The sequence below is a fragment of the Notamacropus eugenii genome, chromosome 1 (assembly GCF_028372415.1).
Source record: "Notamacropus eugenii isolate mMacEug1 chromosome 1, mMacEug1.pri_v2, whole genome shotgun sequence".
In the NCBI taxonomy this organism is placed as follows: Eukaryota; Metazoa; Chordata; class Mammalia; order Diprotodontia; family Macropodidae; genus Notamacropus; species Notamacropus eugenii.
The window spans coordinates 194,912,846-194,927,699 of NC_092872.1; the positions used below are offsets into that span (position 1 = coordinate 194,912,846).

The following is a 14,854-nucleotide window of genomic DNA, read 5'->3' on the forward strand; positions in this document are numbered from 1 at the left end:
ATCTTCTATCCCAGGGCACTACAGACTGCAAACACTAGGATTCTCCACTGGTGTACATCTACCATTGTATCTTGGTAATTGGCAAATTTACATCACATATGTCACCAGCAACTGAAGAAAAATGCAGCTGCTGATTTTGTGATATCCTGGGAATTTCAGGCCTGCTAGGTCTAATTGTTCCAATCGATAATATGCTAATGAAAAAATAAATCTAAACCTCTGCCATGATCATACTGACTCTAGCCAGCAGTGATTAATTTAACTGCCTTCCTGTAATCCTAATACTTTCACACTGTACAGAACTGTTGCCATATTTTAAATATTAGTTCTAAGCTGACTGGTTAGCTCGCTGAAAATTAATAACAAGGATGTCGACCACTTGGTCAAATACAGCTGTCTGGCTGCTGCTGCCCTGCGTTAGAACAAAGGAAATCATGCTGTTCTTCGCCATTGGTCTTATTGTCTTTTTGAGTACCATGTTCTAGGGATGCTCAACAACTAATGCTTCAGCTTTAACTTCTCTCATGTCATGTAATGCAAAGGAAACTTCCATTGATTCGCACCATCTTTCTTGGTAGAAAAATGTTAACAAACAAGGTTAATGCCCACTTACTGTAAGTGGCCAACTGTCAGGCAGGCTGTGTTTCCAGTTATACTTGTTTCTCACTGCAAAAATCCACGGTTGCTTTCAGCAAATATCAACTTCATTAGCATAATAGAATTAGAGAGCAGGAATTGACCCAGGGAGGTCATCTGGTATAGCCTGCTGCCTCCTAGCAAATCACTCTCAAGAGAGATAACAGTCTCTCTTTTTAAGTAACAGCAAACATCTAAACACTCTTCCTTTACATTCTAACTTGTTCCAGAATTTAATCCTCCTTTGTGTAAGGGGTGTAACAAATATGTAAGGTAATGTAACTGATCTTCTAGTAAACATACTCAAAATTGGAATGTAATTGTAATTGGGTGCTATTGTTTGTTTGTTTTTATCATTTTCACATTTGCACCGCTAGCACCTAACAAAATACCTTGCACATAATTAATATTCATTAAGTTTTTGTCGAATTGAATTGAACATCCAAATAAGGGAGTGTCCCTCCCTTAAAGACTTTTTTTTTGTTCACTAATGCTACAGTCCCCATGGAACTTGAGGAATGACTTTAGTAACCATACAGTCTCTTGAGTATCTTTGTTGGTAAGGACATAGATTTATAGAAGTAATTTGGTTTTCGGGGAAAACAGTGTTCATCTTTTGATGACGCACTTGATTTTAGAGGGATGTGTGAAATAATTAACCTGAGTAAAAACAAGGTATGAAGTAGCAAGTCTTTTTATTTATTATTTATTTGTTTGCTTGCTTCTGAATGGCTTCTACACTGACTCTGAAGGAAGTTCCCCAAAAGAAGCTGTAAGGCATGGTTGGGAAAGTAGCTCCTGGGTCCAGTTGCTGAAAAAAATATTCAGCCCACAAATGAGGTGATCCTGAATGAAAATACTAATTTGAATTCTTATATTCTGAGTTGTTAATAAGTCTAGTTATGCTTCATAAACTTTCTGTATGATATCTAACTGAACCCTCACTTATTGTAATCTTCTGCCATTTTTCCAGTGGAAATAAGACTACTTTCTGGCTTCTTCCTTTTGCTTGAAGATGACAGGTAACTTACTCCTCTTGACTCTTTTTTTTTTTTTTTTTTGCTTTAGGCCAAACAAATTTAACTTCTTTCATCTCTCCGTATATTTTCCATTCCTTTTTGAAATATTTGTTGCTTTTTCATGAATTTTCCAAAGTTTCTTTAAAAATATAGACCAAAACTGGACCTTATATTCTAATAATGATTCCCAGTGCAGAGTAAAATGAAAGGACTTCATTCCAGCTCATGTAGGGACATGCTTAATGTGCTTGCCACAGTTTGGGATTTTTTTATAGTCTGAATTTCTATTTTTCTCTTGAAATGAATGCATCAGTGGAAAAGATATTTTGCTGGGGATGTTTTCTGAGAAAAGTAACCGCTTAAAATGGCAGTTCACCTATGAACCAAGAAAAATATAAATTCGTAGAAGAAATTAACACAAATAGTCAGTACAGTGAAGATTATTGCACAGAAAATTAAACTACATGTAATTGGTATGGAAACTATTTCTTTTACAAAGAATTACAAAGAATATGCTATGAGTTTGAGACCGGCTAAAATATGTATACTACAAACACAATAATGTCCAAAAAATATTCTTAGGTAAGGTGAATTTTTTCAGGGAGACAATTGAAATATGTTGTGATTCTCCTTCTTCTATACATTATTACCATGCCTAAATACAACCAAGTATGGCTTCCAAATTTAGAAAGGAATGGAACCACAATATTTTATTAATTACTTAACTTACAAGAATGCCATCAAGCATTATAAAAATACATATTAAACAACTCCTTTGCATTTTAAAATAATTTTTATTTATTTCATCAAATATATCCTAATTGCATGTAAAAAGAATTTTTAATAGTAATTTTTAAAATTTGAGTTCCAAATTCTCTCTGTTTTCTGTTCCTCACCCTTCCTTTGGAAGGCGAGAAATTTGATTTTGCTTATATATGTGAAGTCATACAAACTATATTTCTATATTAGCCACATTGCAACACACAAACAAAATAAAAGAATAAAATAAAAATACTAAAAAAATGAGAGAAATATGCTTCAATCTGCATTAAAAGTTCATTAGTTCTCTCTGTGGAGGTGGATAACATTTTTCACCATGGTCCTTTGGAAATGCCTTGGATTATTGTCTTGATTAGAGTAGATAAGTCTTTCACAGTTGATCATCTTTACGATATTTTATTGTTGTTACTGTGTACAATGTTCTGCTGGTTCTGCTCACTTCACTTTACATCAATTCATGTAAGTTTTCCCAGGTTTTTCTGAAACCATCCTGCTCATCATTTCTGATAGCATGATAGTATTCCATCACAATCATACACTATAACTTGTTTAGACATTTCCCAACATATGGGAATTCCCTCAATTTCCAATTCTTTGCCACCACATGACTTGCAGTTGACTTTGATTTGAGTGAGGGAGGGCTGTGCAAGGTCACCAGTTTCATTTTCTTCTCACAAGCTATCTGGATCCAGTGGCCTGATATTCATCAGGATGGCTGGAGATAAGCCAGGATGCAATGTGAGACTGAGGGTTGGGTGGACAGAAGAGAATTCAACACTTGTAGAAGTAGCCCATTCTACCTCTATGCACTTTTAATTGCTAGGAAGTTTTTCCTGACATCATGCCTAAATGTACTTTTTTGCAACTTTTACCCAGTGCTCCTGGTTGAACTCTCTGTTGTCAAACAAAACTGATGCCTCATCTACATGTCAGATTCTCAAATACTTGAAGACAGTCTACTATGTCTTCATTGAGTCTCTCTTCTCTAGGCTAAACACCCCCAGTTCCTTCCACCAGTGCTTATATGACATGAACTCAAAACCTGGCACCATTCTTATTGCCTTCCTCTGGATACTTTCTAGTTATTTGATAAAAGAGGCCTTTATCAGAGAAACTTGCTGCAAATTTTCCCCCCAATTTCATATTTTCCTATTAATTTTGGCTGTGTTCAATTTTTTTATGGGACAACTTTTTCATTTTATGCAATCAAAATTACTTATTTTACTTTCTGTAATCCCCTCTGTCTCTTGTATAGTTAAAAATCTTGCCTTTTCCCTAGATTTAATTTACTTATGATACCACTTTTTAGGTGTAAATCATTTATTCATTTTTCTCTTATCTTGGTATAAAGTGCCAGATGTTAGTGTATGCCTAGTTTCTGCCAAACTACTTTTCAGTTTTCCCAGAAATTTTTGTCAAATGTTGAGTTTTTACCCCAAAAGCTTGGACCTTTGTGTTTATCAAACACTGATTGTTATGGTCATTTACTAGTCTGTATTGTATACTTAATTAATTCCACTAAGCCACCACCCTATTTCTTAACAAGCAGCAGATTATTTTGGTGATTACCATATTATAATATAATGGGAAATCTGGAACTGCTAGGCTGCTGTCCTTAACATTTTTTAAATGATTCCCTTGATATTTTCAAATTTTCATTCTTCTAGATGAATTTTGTTGCAATTTTTCTAGCTCTATAAAATAATTCTTTAGAAGTCTGATTGTAACAATAGATTAACTTAGGTAGAATTGTCATTTTTATTATATTGGCTCAGGCTACCCATGATCAATTCGTATTTACCCAATTATTTATATCTGTCTTTAATTGTGTGAAGTGTTTTGTAATTTTATTTATACAATCCCTAGTTTTGTCTGGGTAGGTAAACTTCCAAGTATTTTATACTATCTGCAGTGATTTCAAATTGGATTTCTCTATCTCTTCCTACTGGGCTTTGTTGGTAGTATATAGAAATGCTGATGATTTATGTGAGTTTATTTAAAAATCAAATTTTCTATTCACCTCCTGACTTTTCATCAAGAAATCTTGAAAGTCCTCTATTTCATTAAATATCAATTTTTCCTCTTGAAGGATGATATTCAGTTTTACTGAGTGGGTTATTTTTTGTTGTAATACCAACTCCTTTGACTTCTTGAATATCACATTCATAGCTCTACATTCCTTTAATGTGCTAACTACTAAATGGTGTGTGATCTTGACTGTGATTTTGTGATATTTTAATTTTTTTTTTCATTTTGAAACATTTTCTCTTCGACCTGAGAGCCCTGGAATGTGGCTATATTAATTCTGGGAGTGTTCATTGAGGTGTCTCTTTCAGGTGGTGACTGATAGTTTCTTTTATTTTAGATTTTACTTCCTGGTTCTAGGATATTGGGACAGTTTTCCTTGATAATTTCTTAAATATGATGTTTAGGCTTTCTCTTACATCATGATTTTCACATAATCCAATAATTCTTAAATTCTCTTTCCTTGATTTTTTTTCCAGGACAAATGATTTTTCCAATCATATATTTCACATTCTTTTATTTTTTTCATTCTTTATATTTTGCTTTATTGTCTCTTGATTTCTCTTCCATCGACCCATTCTAATTTGAAAGGAATTATTTTCTTCACTGAGCTTTTGTACCTCTTTTTCCGTTTGGCCAAGTCTGTTTTTTAAAGTTTTTTGGTCTTTTTAAAATCTGTTACTCTTATTTGATTTTTAAAACCATTCCCAGCTCTTCCAGTAACTTTTGTTGGGTTTGTATCTGATTCGCATTTTTCTTTGAAGCTTTACTTGTAGCAATTTTGACTTCATTGTCTTCTTCTGAATTTGTATTTTGATCTTCCCTATCACCACAATGGACTTTCATTGTCAGGTTCTTTGTGGTTATGGTTGTTTCCTCATTTTTTTTTTTTTACTATATATATTGATTTTGAACATTATGTTAAAGTTGAGTTCTGTTTCCGGTGTAGATGGGGTGAAGGAGTTCTCTCTCAAGTTTTAGGCTTTTCTACACTGCTATGTTCAGAGCTTGTTCTGGGATACTGGAAGTTTTCAGTGATTCTGAGGTGGTATGATTTGGGGAGAGGTGTGGTTACTGTTCTCTTAGTGTGTACTCTGGTTCTTACAAAGAAACCCACAGGAATTGCAAAGAATACTACTCCTCGGGGCCCTTACTTCCTTGCAACAGGGTATGATACTGATCTTCCAAGTCCCTTACCCCTAGAAGCCCGAAGTGATATTGCCCCTCAGGACTTCCACTCTCTTTTGACCAAAAGTATTCTCCACCACACTTGAACTATGACCCAGAAAAGGATATTGGAAATGGAATTGCCAAACAGTTTCCCTTTAGGGCTCCCACTTTTTCTTGACTGAAAGTTCTCCTCTCTGTCCTTGAACTATGACCCAGAAGTGGATATAGGCAATAGAGTAGCCAAGCAGTGTCTTGTCCCCTGTCTAGTACTAGCACAGGAGTGCCCTGTAATGTCCTTCAGAGCAGTTGCCTGATCCACTTATAATCTCTAACTTCAGAGCTACTGAAGCTGCTGTTGCTTCTGTCACCACCACTTAGTCCCACTACTGGTATTTCAACCACTTCAGCTTCAGGTTAGACTCCTCCTCTGTGTCATAGATCTCTCTCTCCAACCTCCTTCTTATCTTGGACTGGAAGAATGTCTTGGTATGACATTTTGTTGGCTCTGTAATTCCAGACTCTAATTTGTGGCATTATTTTAAAGTTGTTCGAAGGGAAATGTTGGTAGAGCTCAGCTAAGTGCTTTCCCAACTCCACCATCTTGGCTTTGTCCCTAGAAGTAACTCCTTCCTTTCATAGAATCTTTCTCCAGTTATATCAAAATGTCATTTAGACCCACCAAGTGTAAAATTCTTAATGTACACCAAGGAAAACTAGAGACTAAGGTATGAATCCAGTAGATCCGTTAAACCAGTGGATAAAGCTAATACCTTAGTTTCCTCCAAGCAGCACGTCAAGCATAATGATATCACAAAAAACTTACTAGAAAGAGCACATTTAAAGCAATTAACTATCCAGTGCCATTCTTAATGTATACTTTAGGAATGGTAAAATGAAACATAACAGATATTCAAAGTATCCTCACAAAAACGTGTAAATATTAATGGACCTAAAGGTCTGTCATCCTAGGCAGGTATAGAAAAAAATAATAGTAAAGAAAGGAGGATATAAATGTATAGACATTTTTAGGGCTATTAGTAAACAGGTTATATATATCTATAGAAATACTTTTGCAAAATTCATTTCAATTTAACGCTATAATGTCTGAAAAGAGATTCAATCCCAAAACCAAGAACAGAATGAAAAGACCCTCCATGGACAATGTACGCATGGATTCCTTCCTCTTTCTCCTCTCCCTCTGTCCTCATGGGAAACCATACCCTTACCTTCAGGTTCTCTGTCCATAGGAATATGAATTTTGTCTGCTGAAGCCTAGCGAGATATCTTGGAGTTTATGGGTTAGATTTTTTTTTTATGGACCATGCCTTACAATCACTATCACTATGACTCTCATTGATTAGCCAGGAATAGATGCCAGCCCAAGTTTTGCTTTGTCATTGCTGGGATTCTCTTGGCCCAGAGTGAGGGTAAATAGCAATTATTTCTGTTCTGGTTCAGAAACCTTGATTTTCTTCCCCTACCAGATGATTTTATTTAACTAGGTAAAAGAGGACATTCTTGCCTCATTTTTACCTATAGGATAGGTAATCACTGAATGAACACTGCCTCAGTCAAAATGAGACCTGGGACAGGCCGAGGCCTTCCACCACATTCCAGACCATCTCCAGTCATCCTGATCTACCTCTTGCCGCTGGACCCAGATGGCTGTGGAGGAGAGGAGGCTGCTGACTTTTCACAGCCCTCACTCACTTAAATCCAATTCACTTACAAGTCATGCCATATTTCTGATGTCATGGTTCTCTTTGAGAATGCAGGACAAACACCAATGCATGAACTAAGCCAATGATATATTGACCAAAACAATGGTTAAAATCATTCAGATTTGTTTTGCAGAAATGGAGGGCCTATAGTAGCAATTCAGAACCAAAGCATTAACCTCACGGCAAGCCTAATAGATAGGCGCTATCATTTTCTATTTTACATTATACAAATAAGGGAACTGATGCAGAAAGAGGTAAAGTGACTTGCTGAAAGTCACATAAAGAAGTGTCAGATTAGATTTAAATTCAGGTCTTCCTGATTCCGTGTTCAGCTTTCCATCCATTGCAGCACCTAACGGGCTATTAACAGATATCAGAATTCCATACCACAAATACCTGCCTTAAAATATTTTTAAAAAATCAACCAATAAACTGTCCTGGTATCATACTATTATCACAGACTGAACTGTTGCTTATAATTGCCAGGATATAATATTGATCCATAAAAACCTCCAGAACAATGTCTTTTTAAAATAATTACAGCCATAATAAATACCTATAGTCTTCGTCTTACACTGAACAAAACACTTTTCAAGATATCAAAACCTAACAGTGGAAATCAAAATCTTCGGAGAACAAATTGTGATAAAAGTCATACCTGTTGTCCTATTTTTACTAAAGTTATAGGAATAAACTGAGGATGTTTTCAACTAGCTAACAGAGGATGAGCTTGCATCCTAATACTTTTATTCAAATACAAAAAATGTTTTTTAACCTGCTTCTTAATTAGTCATTGAACACAATTCAGGGTAGCAACTAGTCTCAGAATCCTTTAGATCTTCACATCTTTGAAAAAGATAAGAAGAATGAGATGACGGTAATGATGATTATAATGCATAATATCTAATGTGAAGTATCATGGTGCGGTAAGTAAAAAGAGCACTGGATTTAGATTCAGAAAACACGTCTGTAGCATTCTTCAATGTGGTTGTTTATAGTTTCCTATTTTTTTGAGAAGTGTTTGTTTTGACCCCTTATCTATATATCTGTCTTTCTGCACAGATAGGTGTACATATATATGTTAATTGTTTAGATATCAGATTCTAAACCCTTATCAAAAAAATTGATAAAAAAAAGTTTTTCTTATTCAACCACTTTCTTTCTTGTCCTATGTGCATTAATTTTATTTGCATAGAAGCTTTTCAGTTTCATGTAATTACGTTCGTCTCTTTCCTCTTTTTTAAAAGTCTCTGTCCTTTGTTTGGTTAAGACTATGTCTCCTACCTAGAGCTGTGAATGGTATACGATCTGCTTCTCTTCTATTTTTTGTGGTATGATCTTTACATATATATGTGTGTGTGTGTGTGTGTGTGTGCATACATATTAAGGTCACATATCCATTTAAAATGTACTGTGGAATATAATATAAGGTATTAATCTATGTCTAATTTCCACCAGACTGCTTTCCAGTTTTCCCAGCAGATTTCCTCACCAAAGGGGCTCACGTCTAGACTCTGATGCTATTCACATGACTATGACAGATTATTTATCCACTCTTAGGCTCAGTTTCCTCACATGCAAAGATATCACAATCTCGAGTGCCTATGTCACAAGGTTGTTAGATCAAATTACGTGATGTAAATCAGCTTTGAAAATAGGAAAGCACTGAATGAATGTCTTTTGTTTTGATTAGTGTCCTCTTTATAGTGATTTTGATGTTTTAAAAGTGCTTTTATATCTAGTATACATTTTGTCTTCTACCTGTGAATTAGGGCAGATAGCATCCTTCTTTGACAAATGTAAAAAACTAAGGTATATAGTTAAATATATAAGTAAAGTCAAATACTTAATTAGTGCTAGAACCAGGATCAGAACTCATGAGTTTCAGCTTTAATGATAATTTTAATGATTAAAATATGTGCATGTGCCTGGGCAGTCATTTAACACAAGGCTTCTGCAATAGAAGGAGGTTAGATTAAATGGTCTCTGAGGTTTCTTCCGGCTATAGCCCTGTGACCTTGTGATCATGGAAAGTAAGAGTCCTCATGCTCATAGTCAGTTATGAAGCTCCTGTTCTTTGGTCAGAGGGTGAAGACCAGAGGGCTCTCTCCTCAATGGAACTCTATGTCCAAGTGTCTGAAGAATCTCTCTGCAGTCCCTTCCAACCCTCCCTTTCCCTCATTTGAATTGTCTTAAGCCCTGAAGCAGATTTTGAGGCTTGTGTATCAGACGTCAGAATTGCTACATACAGCTCTGAGTGAGTTGGTTATCTAAGGTGTGATTACCCTGATTTGACTGACATTTAATCTTTTCAATCAACCAGACTGAATGACCAGATTTAAGAGCAGCAATGATCACTCCAAGGTGGGGCTACTGAAGTCTTCAAGGGTTCATCTCTCTTTAGATGCTGCTTTTTACTTGTAGCCCAAGTTGTTAGAAAAAATATATATTTTTTCACTCAGGCAAATGCCCATTCAAGATGAATAGAAAGAGAGCTTTTGGTGGTCTTTGAGACTGAAATATTTAAAAGCAAGAGATGGGCTTGGGTGGGGAAAAAATGAAGTTTTCCAGTTAGGATTCCTAAAAATACACTGATTCTACCCTTGGGAAGTATCTGAGATACGTATACCCATTAATCTGTTGTTTCTATTGAAAATATTCACAAGCAACATTTTGTCCAGGGAATAAAGATCATTAACATGACTGATTTATTTTCAGGTCTAAAAACCCTCCACATTTTCTCACCTAGTCCTGTCCAACATACTCATTTCAAATGGAAGTTAGATTCTCTGTCATTAAAGAGTTGGAAACTATACCACCAAACATCCATTACTTATTAATATGCATGGCACTGTGCTAGATAATAGAGTTACAAATATGAAAGATAATGTGGTTCCTGCCCTCAAGAAGCTCACAATCTAAGAGGCAGACACAACATTAACACAGATGATTAAACTTTATAGATATACTCATATATAAGTATGTGTACATGTATAGCCTATATGATGTAGTATACATGCATGCATATATGTACACATATGCGCATATATATATATATATATATATATATATATATATATATATATATAGTGTGTATATCTCATTTGATCTTCACAACAACCCTGTAGGGTACAAGATCATAGACTTACAGATTTAGAGTTGTATCAGTTATTCCATGCTGCCACCAAAAGCAACCTATTCTATTTTTGAATGGCTCTAATTGTTAGGAAGTTTTTCTTCACATAGAACATAAATCTACCTCTCTACAAGATGTTATTCCATGATCTGATCTCCAGGGTCAAGAAAAATAACTTTATTAAGTATAATTCTTCTTTCCATGATAGTTTTTCAAATACTTGAAAACAGCTATCATACTCTCCCCGAAACCTAGTCCCAGTTCTTATCCAGGATAACCATGCCCAGTGCTTTTGCCAAATCCTCAAATAACATGATCGTAAGACGTTCAGCTTTCTGGTCCCTTCCTGAACCCTCTCTATATGATTAATTCCCTTTCTATAATATTGAACCAAGAATTGAACACAGTAGTCCACATAGGGTCTGACCAGGATGCAGAGTAAAACAGTTCAATCCTTTTTCTTTCTGGACATCATGTCCCTTCTAATGTAACCTACGATTATATTGGATTGGTGGGGGGAAGGGAAAACCACACTATTGACTCATATTGAGTTTTCAATCTACTAACATTCCCTTCCTTCCTTTTCTTTTTCATTGAAAAAGATTGAAGGGAATAGTGTAGACATAATAGTAAGGGTGGAAATATGAAAGGCAATAAATGACAATCTAATTATTTGTGTTGTATTCTCTAGTCTAGAGGTTCTTCATTTTTTTCACTTTGTTGTCATTCTCATGGATTCAGTCATCACTTCTGTGCTGATGACTCCCTATTGTCAACTCTGAGTTCTATTGGCATATCTCCAAATTCTTCCTGAACATCTCTTTGTTAGATCTTTAAGAGGAGGGACTGGTTTTTGTTTGTTTGTTCTTCCTTTCTTTTTACTCTACAGCCCCATGCTCCTGGCACGTAGTAGACACTTAACAAGTGTTTATTGACTGACATCTGCTTTCTGTACTATTTCAATAGCCTCCTTACAGAACTCTCAGCTTCCAGTTTCTTCCTTCTCCAATATATTTCCATGTTAGCTACCAAAATAAGACAGGCATTTCTCTTTCTTATATTTAATATCTTTTCTGTCTTGCTTTTGGACTCCTCTGGACACATCATTAGTCTGTGTATAGAATCTGACTTAAAATCTTTCTACACAAACTGTCAAATTCTTTGAACTTCTGATAGAACAACGTTCAGAATTGTGTATGGATAAAATCTTAGGAGACTAAACCCAAGAAGATTGGCTCTGGAGTATGAGTGTTGAGGTTCGAATTTCACCTTTGATATCCACTGCCTTTGTGACTTTGGGTAGTTCCTGTAACTACTCTTGGTTTTAGTTTCCTCATCTCTAATTGACAGGTTTAGACTAGGTGGCCTTTGATATATCTTGCAGATTTAGATCCAGGAGTCTATGAACATTTATGATAAAAAAAAAAATGGGGAGAAATTGATTTACACCAAAACATGACTGTACCCACATTCAGGTACTCAAAACCACTGTCCCATTCAGCTGGAAGTCTTCCAAAACCAGCCAGATGCTTATAGTAAGGCAAAGAAGAAATCAAATAGCAATCTCTCCATTCCGTAGTGCTCCTATTGCTTCAGGTTTTCCAGAGCAGCCACTCCCACTTTGTAATATCAGACATTTGCTAGACCTCTCTGCCACTGAGAATTTACAGAAGAGCAAAAAGAGGAAGTAAAAGAGGAAGATCCTGTCAGGGGCTAGCTGAGCTGTTATTGACATCAGGTTAGCCAATGAGGATGCAAAAACCAATTAACAACCACTTTGAAAATTATAAGGCATCCTAAGATGCTATGTGCATTTAGGGCATGATTTTAAAAATCTATTCCAAAGCTTTTCCTGATGTCCCAATATTACAAAATTCCTATGGAAAAGAAGCAGTCAAAGAATTCATGTTTTCTTTGACCAACAAAAATAGGGCAGCTGAGGTTTGAGTCTGTAAACTCTGTGCTATTACAGAAAATTGAGAGTCATAATCTTCCAACAAACTCTAATTGAATATTTGGAAATGTATATAAAACAAAACAGAGTCAAATAAATAGAACAAATAAACCCAAACCCCCAATATGTAAATCTTCAAAGGAAGAACCCTCATTAAAAAGATATATTGAATTTTCTGTCCCTTGACATCCTGGTTGCTTTTAGGATTATGCCACTAGGAAAATACAACTGTTTCTAATCAAACAATTTAAATTCCCATGCTGAGTCTTTTGTTGCTTTTGCCTTTTGTATATTTTTCCTGCTACTTGTTTTGGGGATAAAGTAGTGCAAAATCATTCAGACACCAATCAGATTTATCATCCTGTGCCTTTTGATGACATCCATCTGTTTATCTATGAAGCCATTAAAGACTTATTGAGTTACAGGGCTATGGAGAAAATTGGGTTATCATCTATAGTTAAATCCAATTCTTGCACTGGCCATCTTTTCAGCCTATGTGCTATACTCTGAAATTACTCTGACTTGCAGACCTGCATTTCAGGAATACATTTGCTTCATAACCTTTTTATGCCATTTCTAGAAAAATCCTAATGCATGAGCAATTTGTGGTTTAGGAAAATGTTGACAGAAAGATGTCAGTGCTTTCTCTTGTCAGAGGTTCAAAATCTTGCTAAGGACTGTGCTAGCTTAAAAGTAGCATTCAAGAACTGGGACTATTCAATTCTCAGATTTGTATTTAGTGCACCTTTTCAAAGACATACTCAGTGCTGGGTCATAGAAGAAGCATTGTGTTAATCAGAAGACAGAGATAAATTAATGTCAAGTTGAAATTCAAACTGACAAAAAAAAATTAAAGTCCATTGCAAATCATGTTAAATAAATACCAACGGGTAAACTGATAAAACACAAAAGGCCTCAATCTTGCTCAGTAATGACTAGGTAGGAGTTCAGTGCTTATCTGTCAAGTCATGCAGCTTAAGCAATGTTAAAAATCATGTTTTCTGGGCTGGCTGAAGAGTCAATGGACTGTGTGGAGGCAGCTAATTGAAATCAAGCGAATATTTGCAGTTTCCTGGAGATATTGTTATATCAGGACTGCAGGGGCCTCAGTCAAAAAAGCAGTGCTGAATCACACAGATGCTGTACTTTGCCAGTTTTCTTAGCATTTGACAGAGATAAATCTTGAAGAGCTCACTGAGTAAAATCTCTGCTCGATTTGTTTATGTAAATCAGACATGCACTATACGTCAGGAAGAATTTCTGGGAAGCCTTGATTTCTGGGAATTGCTGAAGTTATTTAGCATCAAGGCTTTTTCTTAAAATTCAGCACTATGAACTCTTTATTGGGTCATTTAGGAAGTATTTTGTGATCATATTTCATAGCAGTTTTTCATTGTTTCTTATTCTATAAGATAAGTAACCTAAAATGGAACAATAATGCTGTAACAACTGGAGAGAATTGATGAAGACACATATGCTGGATATGAAAGACTCATTGGACAGGTGTCAAATTGTCTTCTGCCTGCCGACTTGACTTTATGTCCCTTCTAGTTGGCAATGTTCCAGTTTCTGATATGAGGCAGCATAGTGTAGTGGAATGATTTTTAGATTCAGAGCCAAGAAATACCTGAGTTCTAGTCCCATCTCCTGTATTTACTATATGTGTCAATGGAATAACCACCCCTCAGATCACATGATGTCCTGCCCCACAGTGGCTCTTATGGGTGCAGCCTTCTCAGTGACTTCACATCTCTGAATAATATAGTTCATGAACCCTGTTGATGTGTTTAACTTCAGTGCTCAGATAGAAGGCACAATTACTCCAAATCCATAGCATTTAAGAAAATGACATGATAAGAAAAGCATCAATAAAACATTTTCCCTATCACCCTGGAGAACATTCTCCCATAAATATACATAATGTATATATATATTGGGAACACATGTGGATAAAGAATAGGCATGTAGGAATAAGCCATATCTGTGACGCTGTCGGACCACTAATGTCTTCTAATTAAATCATCACCTTCCTCCTACTAGCCCTGTTTCCTGGTGATCTTGAACAATATCTGGAACAACGATTAGATGCCATCCTCTAATTTCTGTTGAAAACTACTTTTCTGACTCCATCTTTGGTCTCTGTTTAAATCTTTAGCTTGTTCTTCCTCAAGAGAAGAGGAGGTACTGCTATAATCTTTTAACTTAAGACCAATCAGACTCTTCCATCTCTTTCAGAAAAAAGGCAAAAAATCTTTACCTAATGCCAACAAAACATCTTCTCTTAAGTTATCCTTTCTTGTTTCCCCAGGGTCTTGGCAAATAAAGCATCTCACCTCAACAGGAGATTCTTATGCCTAGCACTAAGCTCTTTAGAATAGAGAATATGATCTACCTAGTTAGCCAGTATTCTTAG

The 14,854-nt window shown here is 35.7% G+C and overlaps 1 protein-coding gene across 4 annotated transcripts in view; it reads left to right on the plus strand.

The window, feature by feature from the left end:
• The window catches only part of ATRNL1 (attractin like 1), a 1,361,117-nt gene that overhangs the window by 1,108,954 nt on the left and 237,309 nt on the right, over positions 1-14,854 (plus strand). Inside the window, exon 29 of one of the 4 annotated variants that reach the window (XM_072623386.1) lies at positions 15-4,076. The exons of the other annotated variants lie outside the window; for them this stretch is intronic. Coding sequence (XP_072479487.1) covers positions 15-115 — 101 coding nt within the window. The 3' untranslated portion in view covers positions 116-4,076. Of the gene's footprint in view, positions 1-14; positions 4,077-14,854 lie in introns of those variants that run through there. 4 annotated transcript variants of the gene reach the window in all.